Source organism: Amblyomma mixtum, chromosome 8 (assembly GCF_055824585.1).
Source record: "Amblyomma mixtum isolate Tamu chromosome 8, ASM5582458v1, whole genome shotgun sequence".
Classification (NCBI taxonomy): domain Eukaryota; kingdom Metazoa; phylum Arthropoda; class Arachnida; order Ixodida; family Ixodidae; genus Amblyomma; species Amblyomma mixtum.
The window spans coordinates 143660917-143680737 of NC_143019.1; the positions used below are offsets into that span (position 1 = coordinate 143660917).

Consider the following 19821-nt stretch of genomic DNA (forward strand, 5'->3'; position numbering starts at 1 on the left):
GTTTTATTCGGTGCCCTTGCCCAAGTGCTATATTTGTTACTACGGACGCCCGCACGTACTTCCGTATCCGCTTCCCTGCTCCGAGGCCGACGCGCCCTCTCGTGCCACAAAACGGCACCAAGAACGCAGCAATGCGCTGCCCCCGCTGTCCCTTTCCTCCGCGTCACACGAGGCGGCGCTCACGTCTGGACTCTCTCTCGTCTACTCCTTTCCGCTGACGCACGTGTCCAGGCGGCGTTTTTTGCTGGGTTTTTCTCGTTCTCCCCTCCTCCGGGCCCCTCGGGTACTGGGAGCGCAAGCAGGGCAGCCCGAGCTCGAGTCGCGACTGGGCCGCTTAGCGGGGCGTCTGCATCAGGGCGCCCTTGAAGGCTGAGGAGACCTTGGAGGAAGGATCGCCACCCGGTGAGCGTCAACGTTTTCTCTTCTCCCTCGAACGCCGGCAATAATTCGAGCAGAGCTTGCAAAAAATTCGAAGCTTCGACACAACCTCGGATGCTTTCAAACAAACGTTTCTCGCTCGTAATGCGTCATCAACGGCTGAGCCACAATTATGGGACTGGTCGAAATTTCTGGAGCACTTCACTGCGGTGTCCCAATAGCCTAAGTCCCTTCGGGACATGAAATCCTCACAACCAGAATCTCGGCAATTATGGGGACATTTATCTGCCTCGAATATTCTGCTCTTCGAAGCGCAAGTCAGACGCCCAAGTACCACGCGTCATCCTTTGTTGGCTTCCGCTTCTAGTATTTGAGGCAGTAGCTGCATATGGACAGAGCGCTTCACGGATTCCAGGCCTTTCGCTACTTTTTCCGAATGAACTCGTAGCGCCTGTGTCGCCTCTTTGTCACTGTTTGCGCTAAAAGCCCCTCTACATAAATATGAACTGCCGACTCGCCCAAAAGGAAGTTTTAAGGCGCGGAATCCCTCTTGCAGCCGACCGCCACGTCACGCGTGGGCGTGTCATTAGGGAACAGCCGATGGCCTCTTTTGCCGCTCACGTGCGAATTCTTTCCTGCAAGTGCAGACACGGTATTGCACACCTTCCCTTCAAGTGTACCTCATGTCCCCACGGTCTGCTGATGACACCATTGCAGCCATCGCAGATTACGTGGCCGAGTCGTTGCGATGTTTTTGCGCCAACACGTAGATCTTTTCATTCGCAAAGACTTGAAAGGTTGTTGGCAGTGCGGGATGCTCTCATTCGCACAAGCGAAGCAGTCGCACTGTAACTGGCGATCTAGTGCGTAACACAGCTGCAATAGTGCCCAATGCGAACAGTGAATTAAAGCAAACATCTAACCGTTAGTCGCCATAAGCAGGCAAATAGTTTTCATGATCACGTTAAGTGGAAAGTAAGCCATTTAAGTGGGCATCGACAAACTGCTGTTCCCAAGGAGGTAAAAACAAGGTCATGAACGTAGCCACACGACGGTATTGTTTCCACTGACACCCTGTGGGGTTCCCACGCTATAGTTGAGTCGCTGTTGCCATCACCGTTACGTCTTGTGTGTCAGAAGCGCGGAGGGCAGTCGCGTTCTGCGTGCGTAACCGCACGAAGGTGTGGGATGCCGAAGTGAAACCTGGCGCTTTACGGGTAGCAACCGCGTATTGCCCGTTGTAAAAAAAGTGCAGACTGACGGTCTTGCGCCCTACAGAAAGGTGCTTGAAGTGCACTCGGTTCAATAGGAAGTTGAGATGCGGACCGCGACAATTCTGCTGTTTTGTGCACGTGTCACGAAGTAGCTCAGCGCATTGCTTGGTCTAGAGGCAGCACGCTTGTGGCCTTGTTTTCTGTCGTTAGAGCACACCAGGCGTAGCTGAGAAATAGCTCCTGCGATGATAGTTAGGAACGCTTTTGTTTCTATTCTCTCGAAACTCGATAAGCATAAGTCAAGACTACGCTAAAGAAGCTGTACAAGTACGAAAAAAATTATGGCAAAGCAGTGAAAAGGAACGAGCAAACGGAAACAAGGTAAAACCGGTACATGACAATCTTAAGATCAAAAATCGTATCTACATCTCTGATCGCGAAAAGAATGAGCGGTGTCTGTACCGTACTGAACAAGTTAAGGTTCTTCGATTCAAAAAGAGGGGAAACACTGCTAGCCCGACATTGCTTCAGTTGCAAACTTCAGGCAAGGCAGTATAGCAAATAAAGTAACTGATTTAGAGTATCTACTAATTTCTCAGAACCCTGATGTATTGATGTTGGCTGAGACATTTGAGAGAAAAAAAAAACTGACGCCAACCGAAATTTTAATTTTTGCCCAACGTTTCGGGACCAACTCGGTCCCTTCTTCAGGGGTGACTAAAATGTGCCAGCAGCACCCCGCTGCTGCCGGCACACTTTAATCACCCCTGAAGAAGGGACCGAGTGGGTCCCGAAACGTTGGGCAGTATTAAAATATTGGTTGGCGCCGGTTTTTTTTTTTTTGTCTCTCAACTGTCTCAAAAACCCAACCTGATGGACCTCCGTCGAAGATGTTTTCGTTCAATTGACTGAGACATGGCTACATAGTGCATTCTGAAGACACAAAACTACGCAGGAGACGACACAGAAAAGGTGCAGACAGGACGCTCGTCCTGTCTGCACCTTTTTTCTGTCCTGTCTCGTGCGTAGATTTATGTCTTCAGACTGCCTTACCAGATAGCCTCTCATCACACACTTCTAGAATTACATAGTGCAGTTAATGGCAGTAGTATTTTTCCTCCAGACTACAAGGTGTTTAGATGAGACAGGGATTCCAGTGGTGGTGGCGTGGCTGTTGTTGTGAAAAGCACTATAAACGCAGTCGCTCTTGATTGCAGTCTCCCTTCTCCCTGAAACGGTCTGGTGCAAGTTCAGCTGTGGAAACATGTGGCATATATTAGGGACTGTTTACAGACCACCAGCCACACCACCAAAATTTCTGGATGGCTTGAATGTATTTCTTAACTCCCATGAAAATGAAAACACAAGACTAATAATGGCTGCTGACTTTAATTTGCCGTATATTAACATTGAAAGCCTGGGAGCCTTAAGGCTCAGAATTGTGTAAGCACATAAGAGCATGGACGGCGACTGCTGAACGCCGGTCTTTTTTTTTTGTTGTTTTCTGCACCGCTCGTAACGCAACGCGCCGAGCGGTTACTACACGATGGAAATGACGTCAGCTGTTCCGCTGCGCTGTAGGGCTTCCATAGATGCAGCGCTGAAGCTTCGCTAACTCCATCGCCATTCCCGCCACTAGGGCGCTTTAATAAGCACAAGCGTTACCGGAGCACCGAAGAGACTATACTGCCCATTTACAAATGTTAGAAGCGGGGAGGATGATACCGGAACGCACTTTTCGCGAACACCGCACACTTGCTTGCAAAAAATAAGACTTGGGCACATGGCAAGCATGTAGGTCTATGAAAAATATTCTCCATTTGAGAGACATCGCGAAGGATATTTCAAGGCAGTTGGGGAACATAAAAATTACTACTTATAGGTATGAGAAAAGAATTCTAGGTAATTCTAGGTAATATTTAGGTATGAGAAATGAATTCAATTTAAAATTAATTCGATTTTATTATAGTACAGTATGATTTAAAATATGCGTTGTGATTAGTATACAGGCTTTTGCAGTGCTTCCAAATAACGCCAATCGAATTACAGCGTTCTCTACTGTCAGGAGATGCATTACTGCGTGTTCCAGCGAGGCACAGTTTGCAATCTCGGCAGTGAATACCACAGCGCGCAGGCTTCCAAGAGAGAAAAGAGAGTCTATAATGCGTAATAGAATCCGTTGTCCGAGTTGATTTTTGTCTTCCACAACTACAGCGGCAAATGGCCACATAGGAAATCATGGTGTTGTACCATTTCAGAACGAGTGCGCAATTTCTGCGAGTGCTTTCCTTGAACCGTTGTCGTTTTATCTTGGCCCAACTTTTTGCAGAATGGAAAGGGGATGTGCACATTCAGGAAGATGGGATATGTATTGGATCATGCTTAGCACCGACCCTCAGTGATATGTTCTTGGCCTTGCGTGACAAGAGACTGCAGGATCATTTGGAATGTTTAGGTGTGTGCCGCGTTGTAAGACCTGTAGACGATTACTTTGTATTTTTGCAGTCTGAGAACCTCGAATTTGAACAGCAGTTTTTTATAACTTTATTCAGTGTTCTCAGAGTGTTCTCTGAAACTTTGATTCTAGCACATTAACCATCCCTTAATGATTCTATTAGGTTCTAGGATGTTTGGTTCGGTTTATTGGGGTTTAATGTCCCAAGGCAACTCACGCAACGAGTGACGCCGCAGTGGAGAGCTCCGGAAATTTCGACCACCTGGGGTTCTTCAACATGCGCTGACATCGCACAGCACACGGTCCTCTAGAATTTCGCCTCCACCGAAATTCGGCTGCCGCGGTTGGGATCGAACCCATGTCTTTCGGGTCAGCTGCCGAGCGCCCTAACCACTGAGCCACTGCAGCGGCGGTTCTAGGAAGTGTCACTGCACTTCACTCCATCCCACGTGTGTTGACCGACGAGCTCAAATACCCAAGGTGCCATATGCATCAGGCTATTCTGAACTTGTAAAAAGAGCCATTGGTCATTCTGTTTTTAATGTTTTAAAAGAGCGTTGTGAGCGCTGTATGGAACGCAGCTGTGGAAAACAAGGAGATCGTCTTATGAAAGCTGACTACTCGTTTGAAGTTATGACTTCAGTGGGAAAAAAAACTTGAAAAAAAAAAACAGCTAGGAGCTCTAGCGACTCCGTTAGCAAAGAGAAAAAAGAAAAGTTGTGTTGTGCCATATCTTCATCAGGTATCGCAAAACCAAAGGATTGGAAACCGTGGGGGAGGAAAGGTAATTTTGTTTCTTCAGCGCCTAAAAAATATTCCAGCATATGCAAAGAGGTGGATGGCAGGAATTTTGAACAACGCAGGTATTCAGTAAGGCACCGTGAACATTCTGTTCCTTGCAGAGAAGGTGTCATCTACTCTCTGCCCTTGTCTTGTGCAAAGAAGTATGTCGGCCAACCTGGCCGCTGTCTTAATCAAAGATTAAAAGAGCAGAGTGACAATGTCGAACGGGTGGCCACCTCAGGCCACGTTGCCAAACATTTCAGGGTCTGCAGGATGACCGCGCACTTTGTGAACCTCTGTACGCCGAATGAAGCGTCATAGGAAAGAACCATGGCGCACTAACAAGACAGATACTGGAGGCACATATCACTGTAACATTGCAGGACGATTGAATAAGCGCGCACTCAGTAGCATTGTCCGTAAGAGAAATCAAGTATCTCGACTGTGATATTTGACGCGTGTCATTTATCCGCTAGCACTTGTTCCTTCTTTGCATGTTTTGTGTGATTTTTATTTTCTGCTCACCAGTGGGTATAGAAAGCCGGCTGGCCATCCTATAAATTCTGCTGTCAGTCAGCGCTCTCTGCATCTTCTTCGTCTGTGTGCCTTCTTCTGGGCCGTCAAATGCGCTGAAGTTATGGAAGTCGATAGTGCAACACAAATGGGGCGTTGAGGTTCCATGTGGCTGATGACAGCGTCCTGCCTGGCTCAATCAAGCTAACAACCTCTAACTGCCTGCGAGTCCCACGGAATCCATAGAGAATAGCACGCCGAGTGTAGGCCTTTTGACTCCAAAATAAACAAACACAGGAATGATTTAAGGAAACAATAACGAGAAGCTTGTCTCCAGTGACCTTCGGTTAAACCTCAGCAGCTCTTGGGTGATTCATTTCTGTTTCTTACAGCTTCGCAAGTGACGCCGTGGATGGTGCGAAGTGGCTGACTTCGGGCACGGTCTGATGGTCGCGCGAAGGAACTGCCTCCTCTGCGCGTGGCCAGCACACAGACTGAACGTTCTGCGGTCGGCCCAGTGACTGACAGGAGAAGGCCCTCCACTGTTCCTAATGGAAGCGACTGTCTTGGGTGCGCGCTCGCTGTGGCACAAACCCTGCCAAAGTTTCAGTGAACGTGACCGAACATGAGGCATGGCCTCGTGTCAATGAGCGAAGACGGAATCCGAGTGGTGCGCCCAACAAAATGAAGTGTGCCAACGTGGCCCTCGGCCTCGCCGCCGCCCAGCTTGTGGCCGGCCTGGGCCTCACCGTGCTTCCCATCCACACGATGCTCAAGGTTCCTTCGCTGGCCACCAGGGACTGCCCGCTTTGGGCTGCCGGGCCGGTGAGTGGTCACTCCATTGGGCTTCGTCGCGAAAAATACCGCCGACATTTGCTCCTGCAAGGCATGTATGCAGTGTGTTAACCGCGTGGAACCAACTCGCTAAAGGCAAACGCAGTTTCCCTTTTTCAAAGGCTGTGACGACGCCCAGTCGTTTCTGAAGAAAATACCAAGGGCATCGGGATCATTAAGGACAGAACCAACCTTACTAGTTGTGAATGTGTAGCAAACACGGGACGAACCGCAACGAAAAGACAGAGACACACAAGCGCACTAACTGTTTTTTTTTTCTTGGGAACGCATACTTATACACCTGACCACGCATGCTCAAACACAATCTTTAACCACAATAGTCATGCCAAGGGCTGTTAACGCAGACGCGAACGCAAAAAATTGATTTCAGCTACGTACACAGCCACGGACGTATCACTGATACAGTTTACAGCGTTTTCCTTTATGTGGAAAGCTTCCAAAGCCAGCCGGGCATGTTCGTTTATGCTTTTGCCAAATATCACGGTCTCGTTAAATCGCGGTGCGCAATTGCGGCAAGAACTAAGATGGGAAACAAGATGTGGCTCTTTGTCTGTGCTGTTAACTTTATTCGCATGCTCCCTCTACCAACTATAGGGCCAACCGAAGTTTAATTCATTCTGACTATAAAAAGAAATTTTCGCAGTCCATCGAAAACGTGGCCGCAGTGGTGCTCATGCGAACTAACGGCGCAGCAGTCGAGCCTTGCTTCCGGCCCACCGCATTGTCTGCCACTCGCGGCGGAGCGCAGAGGCTCGGCACTTATGTGCTTGATATGCGATGCCACTCTTCTAAGGAACGAAGCAGGAAAGTCACAACTGTTTCTTCATCTTGTGCAATAATGATGTGCTGAGATTAACACAAGTGCCTTAAAAGTCCTACTGTGTCCTCTTTTACGGGTGCATTTTCTCGGAAAAAAACTAGAAGGTCATCGCTTTCGTGACGGCCGAATGGAAGCATCAATTTTTTTACTGCATGGTAAGCCGATCGATCATTCTCCTTAAAAAATTGAGTTGAAGAATACAAGCATGAAAGAGTGCTTGGTTGGGTAGTTTTGCAAATACAAACTGCGGAAAAGCACTTTATCCGAGTAGGTTCTTCCTAAACTAACCACCGTTATTGACTTCGACTGCACATTTCTGTCAGGCGCTTGCGAACATCTGCATGACATATTTGCTTCCTTCATAATATCTGGACTAGAGGAGTAGTGTGTGGACATGTATTTAGGAGGAGGTACTGGAGCCTCAGAGATGTGTGGAGAGGGGTTGTGTTGGCCACTTGCATTGCTTGCCGCCACAGCGCGCGGTAACAAGGCTTTCGAGACCGCCTGAGTCCCTCCGCTCTGTCCCTGAATTAAAGTAGAGGTGCGAAGTGCGAAGGTTGGACAGAAAACAGTAGAAATTCGGTCATTGTTTATCACTACAAGCGTTTGAAGTTACCCTCGAAAGGACTATTGCGCGAAATGACCAAAATGCAATAATTTTTCTGGCAATCTTCCTAGCACGCTATTCCGTTTCAAGTGCAATTATGCCTTGCCTATTGGAAATGAAGAAAAATTAATCGCCATCGTTTCTCCATGAGAAAGCTTATAAAAGTAACGTCGACTATGCCATCATGCGTATGCCATAGCTGGAAATTTCTGCTATAGAAACACGTGAAGGAGGTTCAAAGGCATGGCGATCGCCTTTGTAACAGACGAAGGAGGGCAAAAAATAATCAGCGCAACGATAAACAACCCAAACATAGAAGTAGCTGAAGAAGCCGCCATTGCTCTGGCAATATCGCACGGCAACGCAACAGGACAAAACCTCACTATAGTGACGGACTCCAAACAAGCATGTAAAAAATACACAAGAGGCAGGATCGACAGCATCGCTAATCATATTCTACACACGACGAGAAGACACAAAAACACTAAACATAGTATAGTGTGGTTTCCCGGACATTTGGGGCAACGTGGCAGCAGACGAGTTAGCTCGACCGTACGTCAGCTGAGCAGACTAAACACTTTGCACCACAGGCACCTTTGACCCAGTTACCCCCACGTACTCAAATTTACTCGATCATTACAGGGGTCAGCGGAAACGCTACCCAGACCCGCACAAAAGGCTCACAGAAGAGGAGGTGGTAGACTGGTGCAGACTACAAACACGAACCAACCCACACCTGCACAAACAGACGAATGTCCATGGTGTCAGGGTAAACCTACACTAGAGCATGTCACATGGACCTGCCCTAAGGCAGACTTAGAGCCAAGAATAAACAACCCGAGTGTGATGCAGTGGGAGCACTTGCTAGCCAGCGAGGACGAGGAAGCGCAACGATTTCTTGTGCGCCGAGCCACGATGGCAGCAGTCAAGTGCGGCATCCTGGACCAAGGATCGACCACGGCGCCCAGTGATCCGTAAGGGTCAAGAACACTTGAAATTTATCGACAATAAAGTTTTTTGCATCCATCCATCCATCCGTTTATATTTGTCCCCACTTCCTAACGCTCTACTACTACCGAGTTTTTCGATAGCGCTACCCAATTTACGTTCACTCGCAAATCCAGCGTCTTAGCTTCGCATGCAAGCGTTTAATTTTGAATCAGAAAGTATCAGTGCTTAATGACGCGTTTTTGTGCTTCGCGCCCAACGACGGCCCTTATGTCTAGTTGTAAGTTCATTTTCGCTCACTAATCTCTGAGACCCGTCACCGAGAAGACAAAACTGGCTGTTTATTGTAGAGAAAGAAGCTACACTGGCCTGCCCTCAGTGATTTCGCCGGTGCGTAAAAGTATACAACAGCTGTGTTTTACCGGTACTCAACTATGGGGCAGAAACCTGGAGGCGAACTAAAAGCGCAACGCAGCGAGCTATGGAAAGAAAAATGACAGGTGTAACGTTGAGAGACCGCAAGCGGGCAGAGTGGGTGAGGGAACATGCGCAGTTTAATGACATCCTGGTCGAAATCAGGAGGAAGAAATAGCCTTGGGCAGAGCACGTAATGCGAAGGCAAGATAACCGCTGGTCCTTAAGGGTAACGGAGTGGATTCCAAGAGAAGGCACACCTAGCAGGGTGCAGCAGAAAGCTAGGTGGGCGAATGAGATTAATAAATTTGCGGGGATACAGTGGCGGCAACTGACAAAGGACAGGGTTAATTGGAGCGACATGGGAGAGGCCTTTACCCTGCAGTGGGCTTAGTCAGGCTGATGATGATGATTAAAGCGAGTGTCGCAAGCGCGCCGTGGCTATGGCAACCGTTTTCACCACAGGTGCGCCGCGCGTGACGTCACACATGCGCCGCCCGCTCCTCAGTCACAGTGCGCATGCGCGCGGCGGTGATTTTATGCTGGAGATGATGCGCTCGCTCGTCAGACGCTCGCCACGAAATAAACGAAGGAGTCTGGAGTCTGGGCCGCCGCTCAACGGCGATATAGGCAGCAGAAGGTCGACTCGCCGGATCCCGAAGTCGTCGCTCGGTACTGGGCGGGCAAGCAGAGGGAGAACGAGCTGAGTATAGCCAACCGAGCAGCCGAGAGGCCTGAAGAACGGCTAGCCAAGCGGAACGCCAAACTGCGGAACGCAAGAAGCGCCTAGCCGCTGTGTCGGAGCCTGTGATGTTCGATAACATCAGCCAAACAGAGGAAGAAGTGAAGGCCCATCGGCTGACCGTGTTTCGCTACGTACAGTCTTTGTTAAAAGTAATCAGGCTGCATGGTTTTGCTTCTCACTCGTATGTTTAAACCATTATGCTAGCCCTCAAGCTCTAAATCTCTGTATGGTAAGGAGAACTACTGCCCTCACCTTCAAAGAACTTTTTGAACTTTAGGGAAGCAGTCAGGGCTATACTATACAAATGAAAAGCAAACCATGCAGCCTGGTTTCTTTTGGCAAAGGCTGTACATCCTGGCATAGCCCAGCTACGCCACCCTTTTACCCTTTTATTGGTCCTCTCAAAAACGGTAAAAACAAAAGAAAGAGAGAGGATGCCTGGACCAGCAATGCTTTGCCAGGCTTAACGCCAATTCAATATAAATGAAAAAGAACTAAATGCTGCAAAGAAGAAAAAAATTAAGCGAAAAACAGAGCTGTCAAAAAAAATTTCAAAAGAAGAGAAAACAGAAGGCTCGTCACGGTAAAATTTAGTAGCAGCTAGACAGCCAAAGCACAATGTGCAGCCAGCGGAATAAATAATAATAAAAAAGAGAAAACCCAAGTCACTGCAAAGTCATGGTCACAGTAACAGTCTAAGAAAGCACTGTGCCGGACACAAAATAAAAATCAGAAAAATCAAAACATAATCAAAACAAAACAAGACAAAACCGAAGTCACAGTTACAGAGTCAAGGACACAGTCACACAGTCAAGACAGAGTCACAGTCACACAGTCAAGGACGCAGTCACAGTCACGCCACGAGGAAACCGCCTATGCTCAATAAAGGAACACGGGGCTCTCCTCTGTGCAAAGCTTGGGGAAGAGAAATTAGAGGAAAGAGAGAAATCAGCGTGAATAATTTGGAGTCGTACTACTTATGAGGTCAACCATTTGAAAGAAAAGAGCACAAGCAGCAGGGTCTCGGAGAAAGAAGGGGTAAACAGATGGTGTGATGTCCGATGAGCAAAGAGATTTTAAACGAGAAACTAAAGAAGCAGTAACGGAACCGTCCCAGAAGTAATAACGGAGGTTTTTACATAACAATCCACAGGAACAAGTTGAAGATGGAGACAGGCCAAATCTTTTAAAATTGAACGGAAGTCTACCATGCCCAGTAAGTAAAGTAATTAGAAGATTCCTGGGTAGACGAATAGGTGGAATATTAAGTGTATCAGGGATCCAATTGAATAACTCCAGTGCCACCATTATTTTCGCGCCAAAAAATGCTCCATGAAAGAAGTGAAGAATGATGTAAACGGGAACGCACGCAACGACGTGAAAGGGTAGAAATATGTAAACTTCCAAACTGCCCGACACTACCAGCAGCTTGGTCGGCTAACTCGTTACCGAAAATTCCGGAAAAATGGGGCTAGAGAAGAGAAACGATAGAGATCTTTCTTAATGGCAATAATTGTCGGATTGTAAGAAGTAACTGAAGACAGGCAGAAAGCAGAGAGAGAGAATCAGTGTAAAAATGAACAGGTGTAGAGGGAGGGTTGTGAATAGCATAAACAACAGCAGAATGAAAGGCTATAAGCTCAGCGGCATAGGCGCTAGAAGGTGGTTCTAAAGAGAGACGATGAACATGTACCAATATTTTGTTTGGTTTGGTTTGGTTTATGGGGTTTAACGTCCCAAAGCGACTAAGGCTATGAGAGACGCCGTAGTGAAGGGCTCCGGAATTTTCGACCACCTGGGGTTCTTTAACGTGCACTGACATCGCACAGTACACGGGCCTCTAGAATTTCTCCTCCAAAGAAATTCTAGCCGCCGCGGCCGGGATCGAACCCGCGTCTTTTGGGTCAGCAGCCGAGCACCATAGCCGCTGAGCCACCGCGGCGGCGCCCAATATTTTGTGTTGAGCTAAGAACAACAAATGCAGCACCAGCTGAGCGAGGAGTGAAAGACCCATCAGTGTAAATATGCAGGGCACGTTGACAAGAAAAGAATACAGCTTCTTGAGAACTAAGTTGACTAAGTTGAACAAAAGAAAATTTGAATTTCAATGAGGGATGCTCTCACCAGGGATCAAATAATGTTGAATTTGAGAGGGGTCATAAAAAGTATTGACGTACACTACGGATTGACGTAACGTGAAAAGCATAAACTCTGCGCATAAATTGTCTAGATAAATAGGCAGAGGAAGAACGTTTGCAAGAACATGAAGATTAGCGGTTCGCCTAGTATTATAGGCACCAGTAAGAGCCAGAACAGGAATTCGTTGAAGCGACGAAACGCGATCTCTTAGCCGAGAAAGGGGGCAATGAAACCACCAAGCTGGGGCGGCATAGGTAATTGTAGGAAGAATAACCTGATGATAACTTTGGCGCATATGAGAAGGATAAACACGAAAATGGAAATGGAACCAATTAAGGAGCTTGGTGGTAGATGCAAGAATTTTCGTTTGCAAATAATTAACATGGGGAATAAAGCTTAAGTGAGAGTCAAAGACAACCGCTAATAATTTAATACTCGGTTCACACCTGGGACTGTAAGTGTCTAGTCGAATAGTCGGCTTACGCTTATGTAACGCCAGGGCTCCATTAAAAACAAAACATAAGAACGCTTTTCTGGGTTTAACTGAACGCGGGATGTGGTACACCAGTTTCGGATTCAAGTTAAAACATTTGAGCCCAGCGTTAACAACTCGCGGCTAGTTCTGCCAGGGATGAGTATAATGGTGTCATCTGCATATGCCTGAATGCGGATAGGTGAGGGCACAAGAAGGTTTAGGAGACCATATTGCAAAATGTTCCAAAGCAATGGCCAAAGTGGTGAACCCTGCGGACTGCCGAGGGAAGAAGGCACAGAAAGAGCACAAGAAGGAGATTGATAGGTCAAATGGCGGTTATGAAGGAAAGACTCCAGAATGGAATATAGATTTCGAGGACAACGATGTTTTCGTAAAAAATGTCAAACGAGAGGGTGCCAAACACTATTAAATGCTCCACTGAAGTGCAGAGAAATTAGAACCACAGGAATTTTTTGTTGTTTATAAGTATGTAAGAACTCCCGCAAATTATATAGAGCCTGAACAGAACTGCGGCCATGCGTGAAACCGTACTGATTTCTATGAAGCAATTTATTTTGGCGCAGGAAGTAATACAGCCGACCATATAGTAAACGCTCGAGCACTTTACCGAAAGACGAATTAATACAGATCGGTCGGTAAGAATTCGGAGGTGCTTTGGTCTACTCAGTTTGGGAATAACAATATTTCTGCCAATGCACCAGGTCTGAGGAAAGTAACCCAAGTGCAAGGCAGAATTAAAGAGGGAGACGAAAAACAAGGGATGAGAGTTAAAGAAGGCGACAACAAAACGGGGAGAGATAAGATCAGACCCTGGAGAAGACGACAGATCTAATGAATTGATGACAGCTTCGATCTCCGCAGCAGTGAACGGTAAATCTTGGACTGAGTTATTGTAAGCCTGCGCAGTTATGTCCCGAACATTAGTATGAAAAGGGAGATCACGGGAAGAATCATCTGTAGCGACGTGAGTACGAAGGAGCAACTGTATGGCGTCAGGAAGCGTTTCAGTATATGTGCCATCAGCGTGCTGTAGAGGAGGGATAATTAAAGGGCACCTGAGCTTGCCAAAAGCATATTTATATGGCTTACCAAAAAGATGTTTCCGTGTAGCTGTGGAGCAGATCTCTTTTATATAACAATCATGTGTAGTTCTGATGTTAGAGCGATACTTTGCAAGAGCTTTAAAATAAATTGAACGGTGAAGAATTCTCAGCTGTGGGTCTGAAATGCGTTGGAAACGGCGACGAAGAGCGCGCACACGGGGCCTCTCCATGCTCAAATCAGCCGTCCACCAAATGAAACCTTCTGGAAAGTTTGGTTAATCCAAACGCCAGTTTTTCTTATAAAGTGTCATGAAGGTGGCGTTAAATTTAGAGGGGACATGATCAAGAGCACGCGCCGAATGAGACTGATGATAGTAAAAAGATTTTAACCAAGGCAGTGAAGTTAACTGAGAAATTAAGCGACTGGAGCTGGCTCTGGCGAGCCGCAAGAACGGCGACAACGGTTGGGAAAGAAAAGAGTATGCAATAAATCTGTGCTCGGAAAGTGATGAACCAGGAATGACTTCCCAGGAGTAGCCCTTTGCAAGCAAATTAGGTGAAGTGAAACTGATGTCAATCTAACTTGAAGCGTATGGAGTTTCGTAGGTTGGTAATGAGTCCGGATTATTCAGAAGAAACAGGGCATTAGAAGCCGCAAAAGCTTCAGCATGAGTTCCTCTAGCATCAGTGATATTGCCGCCCCATAAAAAGTTTTTTTTGCATTAAAATCACCGCAAATGATAATATTGTCAGTGGGTGAAGTCTGTATACAAGTGGTAAGCAAAGCCAGAGATACTGTGATATCCGCACGAGGCGGTACATATACTGCTACAAAAAGGAACTGATCAGTCGATGTCGACCATAAGATGGAAACAATTTCAGGAGAAGTTAAAGTTGGAAAGATATCAAAGGTAGGATTGCCTAGCAATATGACACACCGAGGGTTTTCAGGAGACAGGATTCTGTGAAAAGTAGAGGGAATTCCTACAAATTCGTTATGGGTACACCACTCTTGATTTAAACTTTTGTATAACAACCTATATGAAATCCAATAAAACAATTTTGTATACCCGGGGCTTGGCACATGACAGCCCTAGCCGCTTATGCGCCATCAAACCCAACACAACACAACCCCTCCACCAAGTGTAAGGGTGTTTTTTCTAAGAGCAGTTCGGTGGTCGTTGATGGAAGAGCGTCACTACCAGCACACTCTCAAGAGTCGTTGCCTCACTCGAGATCCCCAACTCCACTTCGTTGACCTCCGTCCCGCCGCTCGAACTGCTGCCGGTCCGTCCAATTACATACTTGACGATGTCAGTTTTTTTAACGGTATTCAAGCCCCCCTGCTGGTGGTGTTGTCCTGAAAAGGTCTGCAAGAGTATTCAATTTAGTGTGACATGGTGCATCCAGGCTTCAGGTAAGGCCAGCTGGCTGCTTATAGCACTACCAGATGTATGAAGCAAGGACACTCAAACGTTTTCCTCACAGAGCCACTTTTTAGGGTTTTGGCTTCCAAAGCAAATCAGTAGTCATTCGTGAAGAGGAGATCCAGTATACCTCGAAATAAGACATGATGTTGGGCTAGTCGGTTCATGGTTAGAGCGAAACAAAACTGCGCGAAGACGACGGGACAAAAGAAAGGCACGAATACACACATACAAAGCGCAGACTTCCAACTGACTTTATTTTGTAAAAGCAGGGTGTTTATAAAGGCAATCACAGCAAAATAGGAGACAAGCAGAAGCAACGTGCGAACGGCAATGACAGGGTAAACAAGACCACGTGTGAATTACGACGCATGAAAAGTTCGGATGTGTCCATCTAAGAACTTGATTTCCTGACATGAAAGAGATAAAGAAGGGGCGCTAACACACTTATCACCCCTTTTAGAAATGAAATAGGCCTCGATGACTTCTCTTTCGGTTTTTGTTTTGGCCTTTGAAAGGAACTTTGTTTTTTCCAGGTAAGGAGAACAGTTTTTAGTGTCGCAGCTCTTACAGTGCAAGGGTAGATTGCTGCCGGTGCCACTGCTAAGGGATCGCCTGTGCTCTAAAGCGCGTTCATTAAAACAACGGCCAGTCTGGCCTATGTAGGAACGACCGCATGACAAAGGTATTTCATAAACAACTTCGGAAACACATTTTGTAAACTTGTTCCGGTGGTTCTTCTTGCAAGTTGTGGGTTCTTTTCTTGTTCCAGCCAGTAGAGGGCACACTTTTTTCAGCTTGCAGGGAGCCGAAAAAACAACGCGTATCCCATATCTTTCTGCTACCTTCTTGATGTTATGGGAAAGGCAATGAAAATACGGCATGACAAATGGTGGCTTGGTATCCGAACATCCTTTATCTTTTACATGTGTAGATTTTAGCCTTTGAAGCAGGCTTTCGCAGGTGCCAAGAAGTAGATGACGGGGATAGGCAGCGGAAAGAAGGCGCTCAACTTGACAGTGAAAACTGGATGACATGGTGCGGGTACAGGATTTCTGCAGGGCAGATAGGCATGCAGACATGATGATGCCACGTTTGACTAGCTTAGAATGAGCGCTTTTGTAGGGTAGTAGACTCTTGTTCGACCTTGGGCTATACGACCAGCAAACGTGGGCATCAGTGAAGTGCAGATTTAAGTCTAAAAACTGTATGCGGTTGTCCCTTGTCAGTTCATGAGTAAAAAGTAAGCCTTGCCCCTCAGAGGAGAAGGCGTTAAGAATGTTAGTGACAGCACTGTCAAGGTCATAGTTAGAAGAATTGTCTAGAATCACTAGAAAGTCATCGACATAACGAAACACACGTGATACAATGTGGTTTAAAAGCTCTTTTTCTAAGCGTCTGTCTAAAAAAGCCATAAAAATGTCACACAGCACTGGAGCAACCGAAGACCCAATGCAAATTCCGGACTTTTGAACATAAAATCGTCCGTCGTAAAGAGTGGCTGTGGAACTCAGGTAAAGCTGTAAAAGCTCTAAAAAATGCTCGGTACTGATGCCAGCCATATTGCGAAAAACTAATTCACCATGCTCTTGAATGCAATCCCTCACAGCAGTGTACAACCCCTCATGCGGTACTGAATAGAAAAGATCTTGTACATCAACGGAAATAGCTGTGTAAGCGGAGGGAATTCCCTGTTCCAGAGCCAGCACAAGGTCCTTGAAGCTGCGGATGAGGAACGGATCACGACCCAAAACTTGGTCGAGGTGGCGTTTTAGGAAGGAGCTAACAGAACGTTGCCAACTGTCTCTCTCGGACACAATCGCACGTAGCGGGCAGTCAAGCTTGTGCGTTTTGCCAGTGAAGAAAATATCCAGAAAATCTCTGCCTGCTTTTGACACCGAGTTTTCGACAGCGTCCAGATTCATCTTGTTCAGCAGCCTGACAGCTTGCTTCCGCTGGGTAGAAGCACGGAAATCAACAGGTTTGGAATTCTTGAGCACTGCTTCTCGGGCCTTTTCTTCAAACATGCCTTGCGGCATGACGACGAAGCCCCCCTCCTTGTCAGCTTCCACGATAGACAGTCCGTGCTCCTTAAGGTATGAGACTGTTTTTTTGATCGGGGCTTTTGTAGAAGAAAGGCGACTTACATTGCGTAGAAGGCAGTTCACGCTGTCACTCACGGCGCGTTCCCTCGTCTGATCGGAGGCGTGGGAACCGACGCGTCGCACCGTGGCAAGAAGCTCCGAACGGCCTGACGGAGGTTCGAAGCAGAACTTCGGCCCCTTCTGCAGAGTTTGCTTGACAGACTCCGAGAGTGTCTTTTACAGCTTTAGAGCTTTTACAGTTTTACCTGAGTTCCACAGCCACTTTTTACGACGGACGATTTTATGTTCAAAAGTCCGGAATTTGCATTGGGTCTTCGGTTGCTCCAGTGCTGTGTGACATTTTTATGGCTTTTTTAGATAGACGCTTAGAAAAAGAGCTTTTAAACCACCCTGTATCACGTGTGTTTCGTTATGTCGATGACTTTCTAGTGATTCTAGACAATTCTTCTAACTATGACCTTGACAGTGCTGTCACTAACATTCTTAACGCCTTCTCCTCTGAGGGGCAAGGCTTACTTTTTACTCATGAACTGACAAGGGACAACCGCATACAGTTTTTAGACTTAAATCTGCACTTCACTGATGCCCACGTTTGCTGGTCGTATAGCCCAAGGTCGAACAAGAGTCTACTACCCTATAAAAGCGCTCATTCTAAGCTAGTCAAACGTGGCATCATCATGTCTGCATGCCTATCTGCCCTGCAGAAATCATGTACCCACACCATGTCATCCAGTTTTCACTGTCAAGTTGAGCGCCTTCTTTCCGCTGCCTATCTCCGTCATCTACTTCTTGGCACCTGCGAAAGCCTGCTTCAAAGGCTAAAATCTACACATGTAAAAGATAAAGGATGTTCGGATACCAAGCTACCGTTTGTCATGCCGTATTTTCATTGCCTTTCCCGTAACATCAAGAAGGTAGCAGAACGGTATGGGATACGCGTTGTTTTTTCGGCTCCCTGCAAGCTGAAAAAAGTGTGCCCTCTACTGGCTGGAACAAGAAAAGAACCCACCACTTGCAAGAAGAACCACCGGAACAAGTTTACAAAATGTGTTTCCGAAGTTGTTTATGAAATACCTTTGTCATGCGGTCGTTCCTACATAGGCCAGACTGGCCGTTGTTTTAATGAACGCGCTTTAGAGCACAGGCGATCCCTTAGCAGTGGCACCGGCAGCAATCTACCCTTGCACTGTAAGAGCTGCGACACTAAAAACTGTTCTCCTTACCTGGAAAAAACAAAGTTCCTTTCAAAGGCCAAAACAAAAACCGAAAGAGAAGTCATCGAGGCCTATTTCATTTCTAAAAGGGGTGATAAGTGTGTTAGCGCCCCTTCTTTATCTCTTTCATGTCAGGAAATCAAGTTCTTAGATGGACACATCCGAACTTTTCATGCGTCGTAATTCACACGTGGTCTTGTTTACCCTGTCATTGCCGTTCGCACGTTGCTTCCGCTTGTCTCCTATTTTGCTGTGATTGCCTTTATAAACACCCTGCTTTTACAAAATAAAGTCAGTTGGAAGTCTGCGCTTTGTATGTGTGTATTCGTGCCTTTCTTTTGTCCCGTAGTCTTCGCGCAGTTTTGTTTCGCTCATACCTCGAAACGCAAGCACTTTTACGCAAGCACAGTTGCAAGTACCGCCCTGTGTCGTCTTCTTTCTCTGTCCCGTGTCCGCTGCGGTGTCTAGCTCCTTCATGTCTCACCAACTGGCCTACACATCTACCCTCCTAAGTTTAATTTAAATATTTACAGGAGTTGCAGGGGCCCTTTTACGGCCACTCTGAAATGTGTAGCCACATAAAGTTTATCGTGTTCATAGTTTGGGGATGCTGTGGAGTGGGATAACCCACGTGCAAAGAGGTGTTGGCCAATTTATACATACTTTATAAGCCTGGAAAAGTTGGTTGTTGTTTTAAGGCTACATATATTTTTTCCTAATCTTTGTGTCTCGTAATAACAGTAATAATGATTATAGCTATAGCATTTATTCAGTGAAGATACAGTGACTAATTTTTAACAGCGCGAAAAGACGACGACGTTTACACACGCAACAACAGGAGCGCTTACTTTCAACTGAAAATTTATTATCAGAAAAGACATTTATACATAATCCCGCCAAAAAACAGACACAAAAAACCTACTTATCCTGTCTTAAACTTCCGGCAAAGGCTACTCAAGAAGGGCAAATTGTTGTGTGTATAAACGTCGCCGTCTTTTCGCGCTCTTAAAAAATGAACAATCACCAGCTCGCCTAGCTTTCTGTTCTTCTTTTAATACAGTGACTAGTGGCACTGTTTTTGAAATAGAAACACCGGCAAACAATTCCACTATTGACCGGCATTTCATTGTGATTCACTAATTTCGTATTTCTTTCTCCGACGTGTGGTTCATAACTTTGGTTTCAGACCAGCTCCATTCTATTTTCAAGCTTGCCAATGCTGTTCACTTGTGTATTGAATTTGCCGTATAGAATGGCAATGGTGCATACATTGCCGTGTAGGCACTGTCATTCCATGCAAGATCCACTGGAATAGCAACACTGGGTTTGACAACAATAATTAAATCTAGAAAAGTGTGGTGAGGGGCTAGTTGGTACGACATTATGAGAAGAAAGAATAACTGCGCAAAAAAGGACTGGACAAGAGAAAGAGAACCACATGGGAGAAACGCAGACTAACAACTGATTTACTCCACCAACTCTTTTTCCTTCAGCAGCAAAGCGCATGCGCTCCAAGCACAAAAACAAAATCCACACTCATCTGGTGAAATCAAGAAACTCCAACTCCTTGCGGTAGAGGTGTACTGAAGCATCGCTAACACATTTGCCAGGCCCTAATCTCGCGATTTCCAAGGCTTCAATAATTTCCCCTTCTTTCTTATCCCT

The 19821-nt window shown here is 46.4% G+C and overlaps 1 protein-coding gene across 1 annotated transcript in view; it reads left to right on the forward strand.

Moving 5' to 3' along the window:
* Positions 1 to 239: 239 nt before the first annotated feature.
* Positions 240 to 19821, forward strand: part of LOC149334684 (sarcospan-like) — a 106218-nt gene continuing 86636 nt past the window's right edge. Inside the window, exons 1-2 of the mRNA XM_089555294.1 lie at positions 240 to 402; positions 5736 to 6168. Coding sequence (XP_089411420.1) covers positions 6028 to 6168 — 141 coding nt within the window. The 5' untranslated portion in view covers positions 240 to 402; positions 5736 to 6027. The remainder of the gene's footprint in view (positions 403 to 5735; positions 6169 to 19821) is intronic.